General features: G+C 35.0%; 3 protein-coding genes across 12 annotated transcripts in view; 1 reads left to right on the top strand and 2 right to left on the bottom strand.

Annotated features, from left to right (window-relative positions):
- The window catches only part of ARHGEF33 (Rho guanine nucleotide exchange factor 33), a 33144-nt gene extending 20613 nt beyond the window's left edge, over nt 1–12531 (bottom strand). For 4 of the 8 annotated variants that reach the window (XM_039320922.1, XM_039320924.1, XM_039320923.1 and 1 more), the window contains exons 1-3: nt 10099–12531; nt 5891–5940; nt 74–238 (exon numbers count right to left, since the gene is read on the bottom strand). In XM_039320922.1, coding sequence (XP_039176856.1) covers nt 74–238; nt 5891–5940; nt 10099–10120 — 237 coding nt within the window. In that variant the 5' untranslated portion in view covers nt 10121–12531. Of the gene's footprint in view, nt 1–73; nt 239–975; nt 1510–5890; nt 5941–10098 lie in introns of those variants that run through there. The other 4 variants (XM_039320926.1, XM_039320929.1, XM_039320930.1 and 1 more) reach the window with 4 other exon arrangements.
- Nucleotides 12532–13269: 738 nt separating this feature from the next.
- On the bottom strand, nt 13270–19113 carry MORN2 (MORN repeat containing 2). 3 transcript variants are annotated; one of them, XM_039320919.1, is made up of 5 exons: nt 19031–19113; nt 18481–18531; nt 17355–17461; nt 15845–15981; nt 13270–13766 (listed from the first exon to the last, which is right to left on the bottom strand). In XM_039320919.1, exons 1-5 carry the CDS (start codon nt 19035–19037, stop codon nt 13664–13666), a joined length of 405 nt encoding a protein of 134 aa, XP_039176853.1. In that variant the 5' UTR covers nt 19038–19113; the 3' UTR covers nt 13270–13663. The 3 variants fall into 3 exon arrangements, with proteins under 3 accessions (XP_039176853.1, XP_039176854.1, XP_039176855.1); XM_039320920.1 differs by lacking the exon at nt 19031–19113 and adding an exon at nt 18892–18966; XM_039320921.1 differs by lacking the exon at nt 18481–18531 and having other exon boundaries at nt 19031–19059.
- DHX57 (DExH-box helicase 57) overlaps nt 19100–20794 on the top strand; it is a 37581-nt gene continuing 35886 nt past the window's right edge. The window contains exon 1 of the mRNA XM_039320912.1: nt 19100–19177. The gene's annotated coding sequence lies outside the window, so the exon portion shown is untranslated. The remainder of the gene's footprint in view (nt 19178–20794) is intronic.

Here is a 20794-nt window from a genome sequence, read left to right as displayed (position 1 = left end):
GCATCGTCATGCTATATCATGTAGCAAGTTTTGGCCTTCCAAAACTAGTGCCCCAGAATACTTGCATGCCTACCTTGAAATCATTTAGAGAATTTTTCATCTCGGCCACTTTTTCCTCCATTGCACACCGGCAGCTTTGAACTTTCTCCTCAAGAGCATACTCTCCATGTTGAATTCTTGAAAGTTCTTGCATTGCTTCACTGAAGCTACTTTTAAGTTCAGAAGCCAGAGCCTGCAACTGATAAGCCGGAACCCACATAAATTCTTCAGAACGTAGACAAGATGGATTCTATTATTTACCCCATACAGTCTTCTCTTAATTATGACATTTCCTCCCTAATCCAGATATATACGACTAGTGACTAGGGGCTTGAAATAATATTTGGGGAGGGTAAAGGCTGCCATAAAAAAATGTTAAGGTGGCATGGCTTTTATTTTGCTCTTTCTTTTAAAAATAATCTAAAACCTATTTTGTGTCTTCCATTAGGATTTTTATGTTTTATTTTTTTTGTTTCCTACCTCAAAACAACATTTAATGTTCAATTTAATGAATAACAGTAGTAGCTTTTGGGGTTGTAGAAATGTGGGTGGAGAGCTATCATCCAGGAATTGTTGATTGATACCCTTCATTAAATCTGTAATTATTTCTGCCAATCTTCTTCCGCAAGTATTGGCTTAAAATTTCATTAACTCCAGCAAGCACACTATCAGGCCACTTGTGGTTTATAGATATTGCAATCAAAATAAATTTTCAGGCAGAGTGGAAAAGGCTGAGTGTGATTTTCCAGAATCTCTAAAGAGAAAGATCTTATCCATTATCTTCTACCCAACTTTCTGTGTGACATATCAGGAAGTGAATCCGATATCTACAGCCTGTCGTCTCACACAGAACTAGACATTTCTTACAAACGGTACTACTCTTACTGAAGTGCAAGTAATCTCTATAATATTACACCTGTTTTTCTAGTCAATTACCTGCTAAGACATCTTGGCTTTTCCTTTCCCCCTGTTGGGGTAGGGGGTCCTCCCTAGCCAATCTTGTCTCTATCTTCTCCTCCAGCAGAATGTGTTTCAGTGTTTAACTTTGGTATACTGATCAGTCATTTAGGTATATTAGAAATAGTTTTCAGTCTGGAGAGGGAGGTTTCCAAAGTCCGATCAAAATGGAGAAATTTCCAGATCTACCTCTAAACACACTCCTTGCACTTTCATTGCCATCACCTGCAATTCAGTGATGGTACCTCAGTCATAACCAAAAAAGTTACAATTCTTAGCAAATCACAGGAAAAAGATATCTTCCCATAGCCATCCATCTTCTGTTTTAGGAGAAATGCATATATATGCCTTCCACTCTTTGTTCTTCAGATGAAAAAGTTGATTTTCCACCATGTCTCAAAAACTCCCAACTCATAGATTACATACTGTACCAAATGAAAGCAATACGGAAAAAAAGAGTCATATGGGAGATGAATGGTATAATAATTTAATAAATAGTAATACATAATAATGCAAGAGGCTGGGTTTATTGCACTCTAGTATGGCTTGTAAACACACTAGGATATGGTATGCACCATCACCATCTCTCAAACTATAAAGTATTCCATAGCTTTTAGGAAGCAGCAATACTATAAACAGATATAGGAAGCAGAATGCTGTGCAAGATAACCTATTTGCCTGATCAGCATCTATATTCTTCAGGTGTTCCCTGTAAAAACATCCTAGAGAGATCTTTGAAAAATCGTCTTGTGTTTTTATATTTTAATATATATCCCATTTTTTCTTCATAGCTACAAGAACCAGGAAATATCCTGAAAAATAGCGTTTTCTTCTGCTTAAATCTGATATTACTTTAAAACATTATTTGTTAAATTTCTATGTCACCTTTCCTTGAAAAACCTAAGGCAATACACATAGTAATGCTTTTTCCAATATTTTCCCCATAGCAACCCTGCAAAATAGGTTAGGCTAAGAGTGCATGACTGGCACAAAACCATCAATTGAGTTTCTGTGGCCAGGGGCAAATTTGAACTTGGGTCTTCCCATTGCTAGTCCAACATCTTAACCACTACACTACACTGGTCAGTTTCCTACTAACCAGTCAGCCTAACAGATCATCAGCCATGCATAGTGGACTGCTAATCATGTGACAAAAATGGTGTGAATTTTTTTCTTCCATTCAATCATGCCCAATTTTTGGAGACTGCCTGAACGCTGCAGTATTCTTGGTGAGGTTTTTCAGAAATAGTTTGCCATTGCCTTCTTCCTAGGGCTGAGAAAGAGTAACTGGCCTAAGGTCATCCAGCTGGTTTCATGCCCAAGGAAAGTAGAATTTATGGTTTCCCAGTTTCTAACTTGATACTTTAACTACCATGCTAAACTGGCTTTCATCATGTCCTTACTGGGCTGCAGTTAAAACTTTCAGCTGTATTCAATTTACAGGGAATAAACTGTACAGACCAGGTCTACACTCTGTAACAAGTAATGCACAGTCCAGGCTAGTAGATTCAAAACAAAGTGATGACCTTGAATTACAGACAGGATGACACAACTATCTATTGCAATATGTCCTTTATTCACAGTTTTTTATCAGTCTATTGGTAGCTATACTGGGAGTAATTCAGTAAAGACTGAATAGGCAACATTTGTTAATTTTCATAAGCCACCCGATGCTTTCATTTGAACAATTTAAATCCCAAGTGAAATGTGTACATATCTGCACAGATAGACATATACATATCGAATTATATGTTTTAATATATCAAAACATAGATTAGCAGTTAGATTTTGACCAACCAAGAATTAGTATGGCTACAATCAATGCAAAAATTGATTTTACATATTTGATTATCGATTTGTTAGATTTATACCCCAATGACCCTTCCTTATAAAATTAAACACAGTGAAAAAAATGAAAAGGATAGGACAGGAAAATCTGGAACATCTACAAGAAAGTGAAAAAGTCAATATGGCTGTTGAAATCATAAGATCTTTTTTTAGGTGTGTTGCATGTATCAAACACACACACACAAATAAATAAATGGTGAAGCTTCAATCTTGACTCTTTTACCACCCCACAATGCTCTTAAATGGAAGGGTTAACATCAGTTTTATCTATTCAGTTAAAATTCACACTAGAAACTGCTTCTATTCTAGAAAAAGCAGCCTTTCTTGAGATTGCATTGAAGTGCTCCATTCTCTCTAGAACAGTGGTTCTCAACCTGTGGGCTGGGATCCCATTTGGGGCCGAATGACCATTTCACGGGGGTCGCCAAACAACGCAGTCCACCATTTTTTTTTCCCTTTTCCTTAGCTGTGCTACTCCCTTTTATTCTATTGGCTTTTGAAAGCCAATAGAATAGACTCTCTTGAATAGAGTCTAATTCTATTGACTTTCAAAAGCCAATAGGAATTGTCCTGCTGAGCCCACCAAAAGTCCCATTCTGCAAACGGTGCTGCACCAGTTGAGTAGTCCTTGAACTTACGACCGGTTGAGTAGTCTTCGAATTACGACCGGTTGGGGATCGCAGCATTAAAAAGGTTGAGAACCACTGCTCTAGAATATTATTCTTTTTCTACTAATTATTGCAATCTCAGCATCACACAGATTTGATGAATCCAAGTTCCAGCAAAATTCCTCACCTTAAATAAATCACTCTTCAAAAATTAGTAAACATCCATCCTATAGTAAAATCCTCTCTAGAATCCAGAACTCTGTGTGTTAATATAGAAAACAATGCATGGAAACTGCCACACACCCCAGGTGTCATCAGTCATCCAATCAGGAAGCTAAAAGAATTGACCAAGCATGAGCAGAATGAAACAATAGAGATCTACTGTGCCCCTGTATCAAAAAGCAAACCTCTCTCCCGTACACTGAAGCTTGCAATTCATCACAAGCCACTAATACTTCAATAGTACTACAGTACAATTACCAGGTTTCCCTCATCCCTTCCTTTTGGGAGGAAGGTTAATTTGGCTTTAGAGTGTTTTGACATTAGCCCTCCGATAGCAGCTTAAAAGACAAGTAGGTGAATAAGCCAAAAATTGTTGTTGGTTTTACTGTATTTTTAAAAATTTAAACATTGGAAATCTGAAATTTTGAAAAAAAAAACAAACAACAATTTTAAACTATTTCCTATTTAAAATCAATTGCTTTTTTTCTGTAATGGGATTCCAAATCCTTAAAAAAAAAAAAAAAACCTCCTTTTCTCTCTGCCACATAAGCTTAGTTAAAGATGCACCCTCCTAAACAAAATCTCCCTTATTTCTTACAACTTTCTTGAAAAGCGTTTGGAACCTTTCCCAGTGCAAGGAATAATCAACATATACTATACTTCACTAATTGTTGCTGAACTCTTTTCAGGACAGCAGTTACAGTAATGGGGAAGTCCAATAATAAGTACAGGTACGTGTGTATTATATGTCATCCAGCATTTTTCCAGACCAAGCCTATTGTGATTTATCCAAAACATAAGAATTAAAATATCTCCCTGATTATTCTACTTATTTCTTCATCCATCCTTCTGTTTCTTTTTAACTACAAGTGCCTGAAAAATGTGCCAGAGAAACCTAGTATCTTAAACCACCCTGCACAAAGTACTGCAACAACAAACTTGTAATGTGAAGCTTGGCATTCAAGATTATTTATGGCCATCATTTGCATTTACAGAGGTATTTGTCAAATGTGTTCAAGAAGAGGGTGGATAGACATTCTCTACAGAATGCTGTAATTTGGGTATCTTCATAAGCATTTAGACCAGTGGTTCTCAACCTGTGGGTCGGGACCCCATTTGGGGTCGAACAAGCATTTCACGGGGGTCGCCAAACAATGCAGTCCACCATTTTTCCCCCTTTTCCTTAGCTGTGCTACTCCCTTTTATTCTATTGGCTTTTGAAAGCCAATAGAATAGACTCTCTTGAATAGAGTCTAATTCCATTGGCTTTCAAAAGCCAATAGGAATTGTCCAGGCTGTCTCTGCCCTGCTGAGCCCGCCAAAAGTCCCATTCTGCAAACAGTGCTGCACCAGTTGAGTAGTCCTCGACTTACGACCGGTTGAGTAGTCCTCGACTTACGACCGGTTGGGGGTCACGGCATTAAAAAGGTTGAGAACCACTGATTTAGACTCTCCTTATTCTATTTCCTTTTACTGCCTCTGCTTCAGAAATCTGATCATGTTGTGGGAAGTCAGCATCCCACCGAGAAGGAAATATTAAAGAGGCAGAAAAGCATGCCCAGTTTTCTTAATAGCCCCAAGTCTCCCTCCCCCAAGCAGAAACCAGCTCTGTAGAAATGCAGATGTAAATAATCCAGGAAGGTTGGAGGCCCCAGCTAGAAGTTTAGGAAGACAAAGACACCTAAAATCTACATACCCCACCCAAACTCTTAAGATAAGACATAATAGGATTGACCCACAGATCCCAAAGGGCACACTTAGACTCAGGTCAAAGTTCATGCCACAGGAACAACTCCTAACAAAAGGCTCAAGAAGATATAAAAACCTACTCCCTACATGTGCTCTCTTTCTTTTCTTTTAGAGCCATTGTGGACTGCCTTGATCTGGTAGATATCCAGTTGATAGCTTTGCGTATATGCATCAGAACTCCTTCTTAGATAGGGCATTATAGGAAAAAGGCAGGGACGTATATAATCTACACATGCTCTAAAAAGTGAAGTTATAATCTAGGTAAGCGACATAAAACAGAATGAGAAAGGATGTTTTAAATATAAAAATTATTTCTTATTAGTATGATTAACATATCAAATAATTACAATTAATTTGTTTTGTATTGATTTTTAAAATTTAGTTTGAATTACACTTTGAGATTTCAAAAGCCTCGCTAATTCTTTATATATCTGGGATTCTTTAGAGCATTTTGCTCATTTTTTTACCTGGGCAATCTGTGTTGCAGGGTTAATCACTGGCACACTTTCAGTTTCTCCTGTGGGAATAAAGAGCTTCAGTCAATTAACCTGACTTATTAGACTTACTATATATATATGTATAAATGGGAGCAGAGTAATTTGCAATTTGTTGTAGATGTAAAGTTCTCCCTTTTGTAGAACACACAGTCCTATTTTGAACCTCTGATACCTTTTTGTACAATCTATCACAATTACAGGATTTTTTTGCAATAGGGATGTGTGTGTGTGTGTGTGTGAGTGTGTGTGTGTGTGTGTACTGTATACATATATAGATGCTATGACATCCACAAAGGGGTCGAAAAATAAACAAGATGGCATAATCAAAACCCTACACTTTTTCTATGGTGTGTTGCAGACACAATACGTGTAAAAAAGCAGCAGGGTTTCAATTGTGAGCTCACTCCCTCCATTTTAAAAATGCTTTTTAAACACCCTGTGGCTATACCTGCAGCTGTGCAGAAGTGGCCAGTACTGTGATGGAAATGTTATGCTGTGAACATGCAATGGAATACGAAATTGATTCCATTGCTCATTTATTCCAGTTAATTTTTTGTAAATACATGGAAAAATAATGACAGTGGAGGTGCAAGATCTGCCCCCCTCATGTTAAAGCCAACTGTTTTTTAAAGTTCCATTTCATTTGTGGACTTTTTTTCCTTCATTTATTACAATTTACTTTTTTTATCTCCGTTATATTGTAGGGTTAGCACCAAGTAGTGTCTCTAGGGCAAACACCAACTCCACGTTTTTGCTACCAAAGGTCAGATATTCAGTTAATGAACCCAGTTTTCTATCTATAAGTAGTAACAGTGCTTTTTTTGTAAAAAAAAAAAAAAAAAAAAAAGGTGCCGGAACTCACACATGTCATACAACCCGCCTTGCCTACCCTACAAGGTTCCATTCAAAAAAGGTGCCGGAACTCCATTCTGCGCGTTGTATGACAAAAAAAGCCCTGAGCAGTAATATTCCATGTGAGATGTTTTCATATTAGGATGATCTAGAAATTACCCCAGAAAAGTTAAGACTTAGTAGATTTCCAAATACTTTAAATTTAGTCCTAATTCCTTTCTAGGATTATTTATTCCCAGATGCCTAAAACTGCACTTAAAATCCTTTTTCCATATTTTTCACCTTCCAAAACCTTTCTCTTAAGATATGGACTGGCAGACCTACTGGTTTAATATATTTTAAAATACCATTTTTCTATACATGTAGAAGACAAAATAATCTAATAACACTTGTGCAATAGTTTTACCACAAACATGCTATATGAAAGAAAACTAAATACTGTACTGCATAATAAACCTTATAAAACGGGAAATGGCTATTTTCTCCCAATCAGACTCCCTTCCATTCTATTGGGAATGATGAGAATTATAGTTGTTTTAATCGGAAGTGTACAGATTAGATGAAAAAGAAAACCTCTTAATTGTTCACCAAAGAACTCAAAGGCATTTCTCTTAAAATGGATTTAGGCTCTCATTAGTGAAAATCAAATCAAATTTCTCAAACAGTAAGGATTGAAAACTTTTCAGCACTTCTCATCTCAAAGATTGTGATGTATGTTTTGGCCTAATTTGGCTGTTCTAAAATAGTTTCTTGCTGCTCCTTCACCTTATGAGAATCTTCCTAAACCTTCCAGTATACTTTTGATACTCTTACTTTATCCTTAGAACAAGTCAATTTGCTGTCTGGGAATAGGTTAACATATTATTTGTGGTTTAGCATTATGTGAACTTAACCAATGTGGTTTGTAAGCTATAATTTATAGCTAAGGGCAATGTATTGACCTAATCAATTTTAAATTATCCAATAAACCATAGCTAAACAAATATAATTTAATGTTGTGAATCTGATCTAAATATTTTTCATTCCCAGATTTACCAAAGGTCAAATGTTAAATGTTTTCTTCTTCGCTAATGTCCTAGTATTTCTATCCATTTGGTCTGCTCTGCTTCTAACAAATATATAGTATCATATTTACAATAAATTAGTAAGGAAATCAATGAATGAGAAAGTCTACATGTATAGACATTTGAAAAACTACATCTTTTATTTTACAATGGTTAGGCCTGATTCCTGCAGGGATCATGAAATAAACCACCTCTTTATATATATATTTTTCAAGAATATGACCGGACATTGACCTCAGAATTGTTTTTAAAAATCTAAATAAATAAATTTAATGAAGTTGTAACTTTGTTATTGTTATTTTTCAAAAATAAAAATGTGGGTAATAGTAGAATTGCTTTAGAAATATGCCCAACTAACCAGAAAAAAAGAATTTAAAAGGTTTAACAGGAATATCTGGAGGCAGGACAGGGCAGGATAGGATAGGAAAGGAGAGCCATGACCACTATGGCACGATTTTATTAATGTGCCAATCTCCCAATTTAGTCATCTTTCACAAAGTCCCCAATTTGGTTACATACATGGATACAACATCCTAAATATGTGCAACATCCCAGAAAGCCTCTGATTTCAAAAAATCAACACATCCAGATGTACTGAAATGGTTATCATTTTAATCTAAATTCTGTGTGTCTTACTTCCCATGGGGACCTCAGTTAATTGAAAACATCCTAAAATCAATTTCCACTTCAGCCAATGCTAGCAAATGGGATTTCCGGGCACAGTTTTTATATAATATCCACCCACCCACTAATGTAAAATATCTTCTGAAATATCCTAATTAGAATAACACATAAAACCTAAAACACGTATTAATACAGTACAAAGCATAGCCCTAGAACTAAAATAAAAACCTGGCAACCATTAATCTCCAAATTACAGGAGAAAGATGCTCACAACATTCCCATCTCCAAAGCCTGTAGAAAAAACCAAGTTTTGATGGCATCTCTGAAATCTAGGACTCCGGTCAATATAATAAACACAAGGCACTTAACCTGCTTCAGCTCTTCTGGTTGTTTGGGGAGTTACCACAATAGTCAGAAACTACCTGGAGAAAGAGCTTATAAGTATGAACTGCAACAGCTTTTTCTCACTTAAAATAAAAATTAAAAGCAGATTCAAAATTACTTGGGATAGGTTAGTAGTAAAAATATGTAATACATACTACCCTTTTTCACAGATATCACACTTTAATCTTATTCATCATGAAATGTTTTTACTTCACTTCTGAATTTTAAATTTCTGGAATGACATAATTGCACATCTTTGATTCTATATCTACCATGCCCTCCAACACTCATGCCTTTATATATTATATGTTTCTTTATCATAACATTCAGCCCATAACTTTTATTATTTTGTATGTTTCTTGTTGATGCTCTTAAAGGTACTATTTGCAACACTTTGGTTGTTTTCTGATGTGCCATTGGAGATGTAAACCTTTTATATACCAATCAATGTTTTTAATTTATTGGGGGAGGATGTTCTTTTCGATTGTAACATGCGTAACTTTCACAAGTCAATGATTTGTTTTTGTAATCATTATCAGTAGACAGAGAAGTTCGGTACTGTTGTAAATGAAGTATTAACACATATAAAACATGAATCCTACCTGAAAAATGGGGTTCCTTCTCTTCCTAGGATCAGTGCTCCTGATTAATGTGATGACTTGTTTCTCCTATTAATTAGCTGTCTCATCCCATTCCTACTAAAGAGGCCTTGGAACAGGGAAAAAAAGCCTGTCCAATAAGGATACACAAAAGTCCTATCTCTAGAAGTAGAGGTCTCATTTAACACTTAGAACTGCAACAGAAATTGGATCGCCAATCCATGGTTCATTGTCTATTTAATCTCCCAAGGTTTGGACAACAGATACAGGAATATACTGTAAATGTCTGTTACTACTTTCAATTATAATTTGCAATTTAGGCTTATTGTTTCTCCTCTCAATAATAAGGACTACACAGAGTTCTAATAACATTTATCTCAAATTGGATATTGGCCAGAATTTATGGGATTCATGGCAGCAACCTCTTCAAATGAGGTTTTGCTCAGGAACTTATTGGCTTCTACATGCACAGCATTTTGCTTCCATATGTCAAAGCCATAATTTTTTTCAGCATTTTCCGTCACAGATTATTCCTTCAGCATTATTGTTTTGTTTTATATTTTGTCTTCTATTTTGAATGTTTTTCTAAAATTTGCTAAATACAGTATTATGTAAGAATAAAAAAGAATTTAAATAGCTTAAATATATTAATTACCTTCTTTTCTATTTGAGTCCATGCTTCTTAAATATGTTGGATATTGTTTCAGGTTCAGTCAATATATTTCCCACTTTGAAATTTTACTGAGGGGAAAAATCCATCCCATTGTTCTGAAGAACGTTTACATATGAATTAGATGAAAGAGTTCCTAATTTTAATGGAAGAAAAAATATAATGAGGTTATTGATTACCAGTGTAGTATATAGTATTTGGCTCTTCTCTAAAACAAGTACCATTAAGAGTTTCTATGAAAGTTTTTACTGAGAAGAGAAAGCCAAGATACTTCTGTTCTTAATGAAGCTTTTCAAATCAAGAAACAACCTGCTTCCATTTTTAAATCCTCATTGTTTTTAGTTATAGACTCTGTACTGGCCATAATTTTTGTGCTGCCTGTTTGATTACTTATTTATTTACATGACTTCTACCCATCTCACAAGAGTAACCGGGTAACATACAAAATTAAAACAACACTTCACCATCTAAACCATGATACCCAAAATTAAAACAATAGACTTAAATCATAAAAGCAGCATTACCAGCAGAGGTTGCTTAACTCCCTAGCCCAAACACCTGGTCTTCAGAGCCTTGTGAAAGGTTAACAAGATTAAGGCAACCTAGATGTCTAGAGGCAATCTAGATGCCTAGAGGGACGTGGGTTTTTTGTGTCTATTTATTTTTATATTCTTTACTGTATTCTCTAGGTGCAAGGGTAAGAATCCTATGACCATTATATTACTTCCAGAATCTCTCAGAAATGGTTCATGTTATGGAGAAAATAGGTACATATCAGTAAGTAGGTAGACATGAATATTTTAATCTGATGAATGAAGGCAATACATTGTTCTGAGGTTGGAAGCAATTAAGAACCAAGGAAGGTGATATCTGTACAATACACGCATAATACAAAAAGTCAGTTTAAATTCTTGTTTTTGTATTCAAACATCCAGATTCTAATAGCAGCTCTCTACATAACACATTACAGTAATCCAAATGGAAGGGTATCATTAAGATTGGAACTTCAATCCCCATTCAGAGCAGGAATAGCTAAGATACCATCTGAAGCTAGTACAAAGAAACTTTAGTTATATTAATGCTAAAAGAGGAAAGACTATATTTGTTTTTTTTATGTTTTAATATTTGGCAATTTAGTCCTCAAAGGCATTTTTAGGAGACACAAGAAGAAGCATTAGCTGGCATGCTAAACACTACTGTAGTTCCTAGTTTCAGGTACCTGTGATTACTAGTTCCCAGCACTTTTCCATATATTAAGAAAGATAAACAAACAAAGCTTGACAATCTGTCAATAGCTCATAGAATTATTTCCAGTCAGTGAAATATATATAGAATTTCAGCTTTAAAATTATGCTGAAAATTTACCTAATGTATCAGAGCAGATCTTTTTACTCTAGGATCTCTTGCTATTTGTGTATCATATAAGGAACAAATTGATTCTCAATATTACATTTAAGTATTAATTATTAAAAGTGGAAATACAATAAATTTTAAACTTACCTTTGGCTGTGCTCTCTTTCTGTCTCACAGTATCAGGTCCTTTTTGACTTTGAAACAATGAATGTCTCAAATAAAGGGGAAAATGTAGCTATAGAAGCTGATGATTTCTGAAGTAGGTCTATCACACATTAATTATTCATTTAAAATCCAGGCATATCTAATCTAAACTTTTCTAATTATGCAATCCTCAGGTCACATCCTCCCTGCTGGTTAAAAACAGCAGCTACATTTCTTAAACAATCATTTTTACTGTTTAACCCTGGAGGAACCTTGAAATAATGTTCAGGTCTCAAGGAATCTCTATAAAAAATGCAAAAAAATGCAAGATCTTTATAATACAATTCACGCTTAACCTACACAGCTTTAAATATTATCACTGTGCGGTGTGCAAATTAAGAAATGAAGTGTGATATTTTTCAGTCACAATCTCTTGTAGAACTCCTAGTAGTCTTTCATGAAACCTTAAGGTAATGGAGGACCCCAGTTGATAAAAGCTAGTTCAATTATAAAATTCTACTTGATTTTTTTACTTTTTAGTAGCAACAAAAATTTATGCATTAATTGTAGTTAAAGCACTGCTGCTGGTGTTTCATAAATGGAAAAGTAAAAGATCTAGCTAGAACAAAGCAGAATGTGCACTTCTCCAGTATTTTTTATTCAGCAAATGTGATCATAAATCAATTCAATTTACTAATCTTCCCCCAATCTGCTGGCCCTCTCTCTTTAATGGACTACATCAGCTGTCCATGTTGACTTGACATACTGAAAGCTTTCCTGTAATATATCCAGAAAATACTATTTTCGGAAGTCTGTATGGCTAGGCAAACATACAGGGCCAGGAGGCATTAGACCATCAGATACATCAGACGGTTGTGAAAAGGACACTTAATTTAGAGTTTATTTTTTTATGCATGATCCTGTAATGCAGTGTTTCCCAAACTTGACCATTTTAAGGCATGAGGACTTCAACTCCAGGAATTCCACAGCCAGCAACGCTGGCTGTGGAATTCTGGGAGTTGAAGTCCACATGCCTTAAAATGGTCAAGTTTGGGAAACACTGCTGTAATGTTAAAACAGTCTAAATATTTCACTAAAAATGGAATTTATACATTATGTTTAATGTTTAAATGGAAATTACTTTGTGGAAGTCTCAGTCTTCCGGGATTCTTTTTACAACAGTGCACTGTTGATCAAGTACAAACAATGAAGTTTTGAGATCCAGCATTATATCAGTAAGTGTGCATCCAGCGTGGAATATACTTATTCTCCCTGGCCCATAATTATCTATTGTTTAAGGATATTTAAAGAATAAAATTGCAATATGAATTACAGATCTGTTCATATCAGTGGTAACACAATTATTCTTTCCATCTTTGTCATCAGAATTATTCTAATATATGGATAGAAATGAAAGTGAGAAAGAGATGGTACTAACCTCCATTAAGTTCCATAGGCTGCTGAAAGTTAAACTCATTGTGTTCAGAAATTCTGTTGCTAAAATATTGGATTATTTTAACAAACTTATTTGTTAGATATTTGTTAATCCTGAAATAAATGGTATATTAACAAAATCTCAGTATAAATCCATATCTCTAGGCTATACTTTACATCAGATTTATGCAAAACTGGAGTTAAGTAATTCACTAGACGCATTGGTGCAAGTTCAGTTCATGTTTAATGTATTAATTTAAAACAGACTTATGGAAATGGCAGACTTTAAACAACTTATTTATTGTATTGATTCAGTTAAATTTTACCTTGTTTTCCACTCTTTCTATTCTCTCCAAATATCTGTATTAAAACTGATAATATTGAACTGTTCATAATTTTATAAAGATTATTAGAACAAAACATTTTAAACATTAGCATGCTATATGTACAATAAAGAGAAAAAAATGATGTTCTGAAAGCTAAATAAATAGACTTTTATTTTACATTTTTAAACTTTATTTTTTAAAAACAGTAGTTAACTTCCATTAAACTACAAATAAAACTATTTGCTTGAAAACTCTAACAGAAATTTTATTTTACTATGCCAGTCCAAACTATTCTACATTTCTAACTTTAGCTTCAATCCTGGTGCTGCTGTATAGTGAAAGGTGCCATCCCATTCCAGTCCTTGTGTGTCTGTAAATTCTCCTTTCCCTTCCAGCCTAAGATAAAAACAAAATTAGTATGTTAAACAAAAGTAATAAATTATCCATAATCATGTACAACCTAGTGGTATTTTGAGATATCAATTTGCTAAAATAGTAATATTGACTTATTTTAATTAGTTTTTTTATACTGTCGTTCTGTATAAAAAAGTAAGAAGAGGTGTAACAAATTAAGAGATAACACCATCACTACAAAAGAGCACTAAAATTATCTAAACAATGATAGAAGAAATACATAAGGAGTTTCAATAGCAAAATTAAAATCTTGAAATCTTTTCAAATACCAGCTATACAGTACATGGTAATATTCCTATCCTGTCAGTTCTATTGATCCCAAGTCTTCTCTACAGTTCTTAAAAAGTAAAGACATTCATCTTCCTGGGCTCTAAAATCAACCATAGTAGTGATAGCAGCCCTGAGATCAGCAGGCATATAGCACTTGGAAGAACTGCAATGTCTGGTATGAATAACATCTAGAAGAGTAAAGACACCAGTCTTACAACCAAATGCAGATTAATTAATGCAATATTTTTTCCAATTGCTACTTATGGCTGTGAAACTTGGATTTTGAAAAAGGCAGATAGGAGAAGAGTGGACACCTCTGAACTGTGGTGCTGGAAGTGACTATTACGAATCCCATGGACTGCAAAAAATAACAAACAAAAAAGCCCTAGACCGAACCTCACCAAAAATATCACTTGAAGCCAAGATCATCAAACAGAAGCTATCATACTTTGGTCATGTCATGAGAGCTGATTCACTTGAAAAGTCAACCATGCTGGGAGTGATCAATGGAAAAAGGAGAAGGAGCCCGTGATTGGACACTATAAAGATGACATTGGGATGACCACGGCAGATTTGAAGGAGGCAGCGTGAAACAGAGGGGCATGGAGAGTGCTGATCCATAGAGTGGCCAAGGGTCAGTCATGACTGAATGGCTGATGACAATAATAGTTCTTAAGCCCCAATTGGGTTAATCATGAGACAGTTGTTTAGACTAGGGGTTTTCAAATTTCTTCAGGCCATGGAATCTGCTGTAACACAGTTTGAAAAACCCTGGATTAGAGAATCTAGCCTCAAGGTCATTAAGTATATAAGCCTTAAAAACAACACTGAATTTGGACGTGAGGAAAAAAAATCACTAAAATAATACAAAAGCTAAATTTTGGAATTTTGAAATTCCTACTTTTTTTCTGCTACTTTTGTGTAGCAGAAATTATACCATCATACTGGATCTACCTATTAATTTGCTACTAATAGAAGAGACTATTTAATTTGATTAATTTGCAAGATTAATTTGCCTGATAAATAGACAAATAGATAATTCTGTATTTATGATATTTCTAGGATCACATAATTGTCAAACAGATCAAGGCAGCGCACAAAATAAAGTTTAAGATCACAGTAGAATAGACACTGATATTCTTGCTTATATAATGGAACTTTGAGTGCAGTATGCAGCCTGGTTAATTGTTGCATTACTTGCCTTCAGACTAAAAAGTCTTGGGACCAAGCTCTGGAACCAATATAGGAATTAGCTAATAATTAGTTAACAGATATTTTAGTTTACAGATATTTAGCCCAATCATCTTCAAAAACAGCATGATGTTGAGAGTATGACTAACTCTAGAACAGGAGTCTCCAAAACCCAGTCCATGGACCAGCACTGGGCCACAGCATGGCAGCAACTGGGCCACACAAACAAGCAAAGCCCCATCCGTGGGATACTGGCAGCACACAAAACCACACCCTTTCTGCTCCGCGGAAAAATCTTTCTCCATAGAACCAGTCCCTGGTGCCTAAAAGGTTGGGGGCCTCTGCTCTAGAAATATTAACTGAAGAAATCATATACCTACAAAGATAGGTTAACACAGAATGCTAGGCCATGACCTGTAAATTAAGTCAGATTCTTCTAGGTTGACACAACATAGTAAGCCAGAAACAAATCAACTATATTTTGGATTACATACATAAACCAAGTTACATAAACCAAGACTAATTTTCTAATACAAACAAGACATATTACCATAGTAAAGATACTAAGATAATTTTTGAGGTAATTTTTTTCAACTTACTTGTTTTCATTGAACTGTCCAGTATACTTGGATCCATTAGGAAATATATAAGTTCCTGTTCCATGTAGCATGTTGTTCTTGAACTCACCTTCATAAACTGCACCTGAAGGATGTTCTAGCCTTCCTAAACCATTCATCTAATTTAACGAAAAGTGGCATTAGCAGCTGTATAAATAAAATTACTCCAAATATTATTTTCCTAAATTTAGTAAATTTAAAAGGGTCATCCTATGCATAATTAACTCAGGACAAGTTCAGCTGAATAAAGTTCAACTTATAGTTTACTTTAAGACAGTCATACATATGATTGAGCTGAAAAATTAAACAACCCTGTACAGTACCAATTTCATTTAAGCCCATTAAAAAGAATGAATTCAGAATCAAGCTAAACATGTTTTAGGACAGATTGATAAAGAATTAAATTTTTGTCTTCTTCTACAACTTAAAAACATTGTGGCAGTGCCCTAGAAAGAATAAAAACTTGCTTCCTTATGATCTATTTTAAAGTATATGAAGCCTGATACTATGTAGATATAAAGTGAAATCCCTGATTATTACAGTCATGTCCCTCAAATCCATGTAGACTCTTAGTGTCCATATAGATAGCTTTTCTCTAGGTCTAGGCTGATCTGTCCTCAAATTGGTCCTTCAGATCTTCTTGTACTGTATCTACATCCTTTTGTAGAATCTCAGAGCACGAAAACTAACACATCAGATAACTAGTTCTTGCCTTACTTTGCAGCTTTAGCCTTGGAAAGAAAACAACAATTAGGAAAATTGTGATGCATTATGAACTCTCACCTATCATTCTGCTTAAGGTAGAAAAGCCAATTAAATGTTCTAACGTTATACTTACTCTGCTTGTACTAAAACAAGACAGTGGCTGAGACACCACTAGGTTTATTCAGGATATATATCAAGAGAGTATATTTGTGTATATTCACATTTTCGTAAATGTGGACATCTGGTTTTCACTGATTCTCCACCCCTACTTACTTAAATCCCCATAAGAAATTGCTATGGAAGGCTGAGAGGAAATCAATGAGATCAAATAAGATGCAGCACTGAAGGTTCCAAAATGTTCAAATGGAGGTACTTTTCGGTAAAATGAAGCTTTGGATATAATCCAAGTTTTATTTATTCACAAACATTTCTTAAATCAATTATTCCATCAGCTCCAAATTCTGATCACTGAATGTTCTCTCTCTCTATTTTTTCCAGTACCACAGAACTTTCAGGGAATCTGATAGATATTCCTGACCTTTTCTATCCTGTTTACTGTTTATCTTTTCCTTCCATTTCCCTCAACCCTGATACAAGCAAACATTTTCCCTAATGTACTATTTATATCACACAAAATATGTGAGTTTCTGCTAGATAATCACTTTGGAACGTCATGGCTTCATGGAACAGTCAGTTTTTATTTTTCCTCAACTGACTTAATATTACTATAATAGGAGAAATCATTAATTATTTGCATGTTTTTAGATATTTTTAAAAACAAATATACCTTATCATTCTTCCATGTTCCACGATAAATAATTCCACCTGCAGTTGTATGAACCCCATATCCATTTCTCTCAAGAATTCCATCAGGTGTTCTTGTACATTCACCATCTAGTGAAGCAAAAGGCAATGCAGGATGGAAAAACCCAATAAAATAAAAATTAAACAAGTCACTCAATAGTGTTGGTGATGTGTTTTTACTATGCTATAAAGATTTTTATTTGGCCACATGGTATCATGTGTCTTGAAAGTCTTGAGCTAAATTTGAACTGACAACCTAAACAAGCCATGCTGAGCTAAGTTTCTGGAAATTTCTACTGAAGTTTTGACAGAAGGTTTTACAGTTTGATTGCCCTCTCCATAATTCCTCCACTACAGAAGGAGAGCCATAGCATATAACTTGGAATCAGAACAATGGTCATTGAATCATTTGAAAACTCACTGATTATAAATAGTTCATTCTTCGTTACAGTATCAGAATTAGGTGGTTACCCAGATGAATCAGTTAGCTCAGACTATGAACCAATTAGTCCAACAGATGGGACAAACTTTAGTTTTAGGAAATTCTTGACAAGATTTTACCACTGAACTTGTCAGCTCAGCATTATGATTAATGCTGAGCTAAACTCAGTATGTCATGTAGACATGGCTTATGATAATGCTATATTTTATTTTCAATACTGCTCCCAATAACTGTAATATTCATAGTGCATCATGCTTTGATATCATACAAGAAATCTCAGGGTATACAATTAAATGTAGCTAAACGTTCACTAGTTGAAAATTTCTTCAAAGCCACTTTCCTATGTTCCCCAAACAGATTATAATTTAGAGAAAACTGAAGAAATCCAACTCTAAAACATTGATATTCAAAAACAAACTAATCTTAGCCTATCCTACTAGTACAAGCATACATAGCAGATTATTTTTTAAAATAATTCATTTGCATTGTAATGCTCAGGCTATTGTCTCATTTACAGCATAATCCTATTTTTTCAAAAATAAGAACTGTTGGATTAATTTTATTGCAAATAAGTGCTAAAGCTCTACAGCCTGAATTGGAAAGAAATTGTATACATTTTAATAATCTGTCACCAACACATCATGGTATAGTGTCTGTAAATATTTACCATACTTATCTTGATTTGGAAATATAAATGATATTTTATAAACTTCAGAACCTGTTGAAAAATAATATACTTTTACTGATCTTTAAAAGTATTCTTCTCCCTAAATGTAAAATATAAACAGAACGAGTTTAAAGTAGTGGTTAAGACACAGAAACCAGGAAATTCTAAGATCTAGGCCTTCCTTAAGCATGAAAACCGGCTAGACTAGAGGACTTTGGGCTTGTTGCTTTCATTCTAGTCGCCTCTCATCTAGTCGCTTCTCATCAGCCCAGCCCACCTCACATACATACATACATGCATGCATACACACACACACACACACACAGAATAATCGTCATCATCTGATCTGCTCAAGCTTAGTTCATTCCATCTGTCACCCATAAAGTATTCTACTGATCTTTGAGTGCAAACCCATTTCACTGGAGAAGTGCAAATTCTTCCTGTACTGAAACTGACATAACTTTTTGATTTCGATCAAGAAATATCTTCCTTTTTTTGTTTTTCTTTTTTAACCAATCATTCCATCAAGGAGATTGGAATCGCTACTCACCGGACATACTTTGGAAGGGGCACACGCGGTTGCTATGACGACAAGATTTACAGGAAGCGAAAGATTTTACTTCCAGGTGATTGTCGAATGTTGGTTTCAGCTGAGATTCCAGGCGGGAGCGGATGTATCTTTTAAGAATCGTTAGCGGTAAGAGAAAGCGGTTTGTAATTATGGGGAGGGAGGGGTGATATAGTGCCTTTCGGGCGATCTTTTCTAACGCGGTAAACCTTCAGTTGGCTTACAAGTTCCTTAACAACAGGGCAAATGTACGGAGAGTAGAAGGATGGAGAACCATGGGATCGAGGAGGGTGTTTTGCAACATACAGGGAGGCTGTGAGCTTTCTGAAAAAGTCTCTGGAAACGCTGAACACGAGATGCCTGTCAGTATTGGGGGAGACGAGGAATTTCAGTCCAGTGTATAGTATTTAGTGATGCAATATGGCTTTTTAGAATAATTGTAGTGGAGTGTTCTTTGCAAAAGGAGATCTCATGCTTGGCCCTGACATATCCTTAAGGAGGGTTCTAAATTAGTGGCACTGATGAATAACTTATGCTACATTGGATAATTAGTTGAATGGACTGTGTACAGGTCACCAACTACAATTCTCTATGTTTTTTTTCCTATTTTCACTGTGAATATTGAGGTTCTCCCCTCCCCCAATAGTGAGCATCAATATGTTCAGTTAGATTTAGAGAATACATAATTTATTCTGATTTATTATAGTTTATACTATGATGATGTATTTAATACAGTATATAATTTATATTATAATTTATAATACACTTGTACTAAATTTATTATGATTTATTTAAAGCTTTTTTACCTTGCTTTTCATCCCACCAATCCCAGAGTTCCTTGCAATGTTAATAAGAAAATAACTTAAAGTTAACTCAAAAAACTGTTGCTGCTCTTCTGGTGACTTTGTTAATTGTAATTGGAAAGTAATTAAACCATTACCGAAAGTAACTCATAGCATGCAATGTATATACATCTCTACAGATATAATTTAATCAATTTTATTGATTTAAACTTGATCCAATGGAGTATGATATACTGTTGCCCATGACACAAGTGAATCCTTACTGATAAATACACTCTTATAGATAATATACAAATATTGGGGCCAAAGAAAATTTACTAGGAAATAAATCTCACTGTTTAAAATAGAATAGAGCTGGAAGGGATCTTGGAGATCTTCTAGTCCAGCCCCCTGCTCAAGCAGGAGAACCTATACCATTTCAGACAAGTGACTGTCTAGTCTCTTCTTAAAAACCTCCAGTACTGGAGTGCCCACAATTTTTGAAGGCAAGCTGTTCCACTGGTTAATTGTCCTCACTGTTAGGAAGTTTCTCCTAGGTTGCTTCTCTCTTTGGTCAGTTTCCAATCATTGTTTCTTGTCCTGTCTTCTAGTGCTTTGGAGAATAATTTGACACCCTTTTTTCTGTGGCAGCCTCTCAATACTGCTGGAATACTGCTACCATGTCACCTTTAGACTAGGGCTAGGCAAACCCAAGTCCTGCAGCCATTCTTCATATGTTTTAGTCTCCAGGACTGTGATCATTTTAGTTGCTCTTCTTTGAATTTTTTCCATAGTCAACATGTTTTTTGTAGTATGGTGAACAAAATTGGTTGCAGTATTCCAGGTGTGGTCTTACTAGGGTTTTATAAAGCAGTACTAATACTTTGTGTGATCTTGATTCTATGCCTCTGTTTATACAACCCAGGATTGTATTAGCTTTTTTGGTGGCTGCTGCATACTGCTG

This window comes from Crotalus tigris, unplaced genomic scaffold (genome assembly GCF_016545835.1).
Source record: "Crotalus tigris isolate CLP2741 ecotype Arizona unplaced genomic scaffold, ASM1654583v1 scf7180000023713.2527936, whole genome shotgun sequence".
Lineage (NCBI taxonomy): Eukaryota > Metazoa > Chordata > Lepidosauria > Squamata > Viperidae > Crotalus > Crotalus tigris.
This window is presented reverse-complemented; position numbering and strand designations above follow the sequence as displayed.

Bases quoted from the DNA above. Each gene is read 5' to 3' on its own strand.
- MORN2 (XM_039320919.1), bottom strand. The intron at 17,462-18,480 runs GTAAATATTTAC...TTGCTTCACTAG, and splicing joins TCCAAATCAAGATAAGTATG to ATGGTGAATGTACAAGAACA. The intron at 15,982-17,354 runs GTATATTTGTTT...TCGTTAAATTAG, and splicing joins GAACATGGAAGAATGATAAG to ATGAATGGTTTAGGAAGGCT.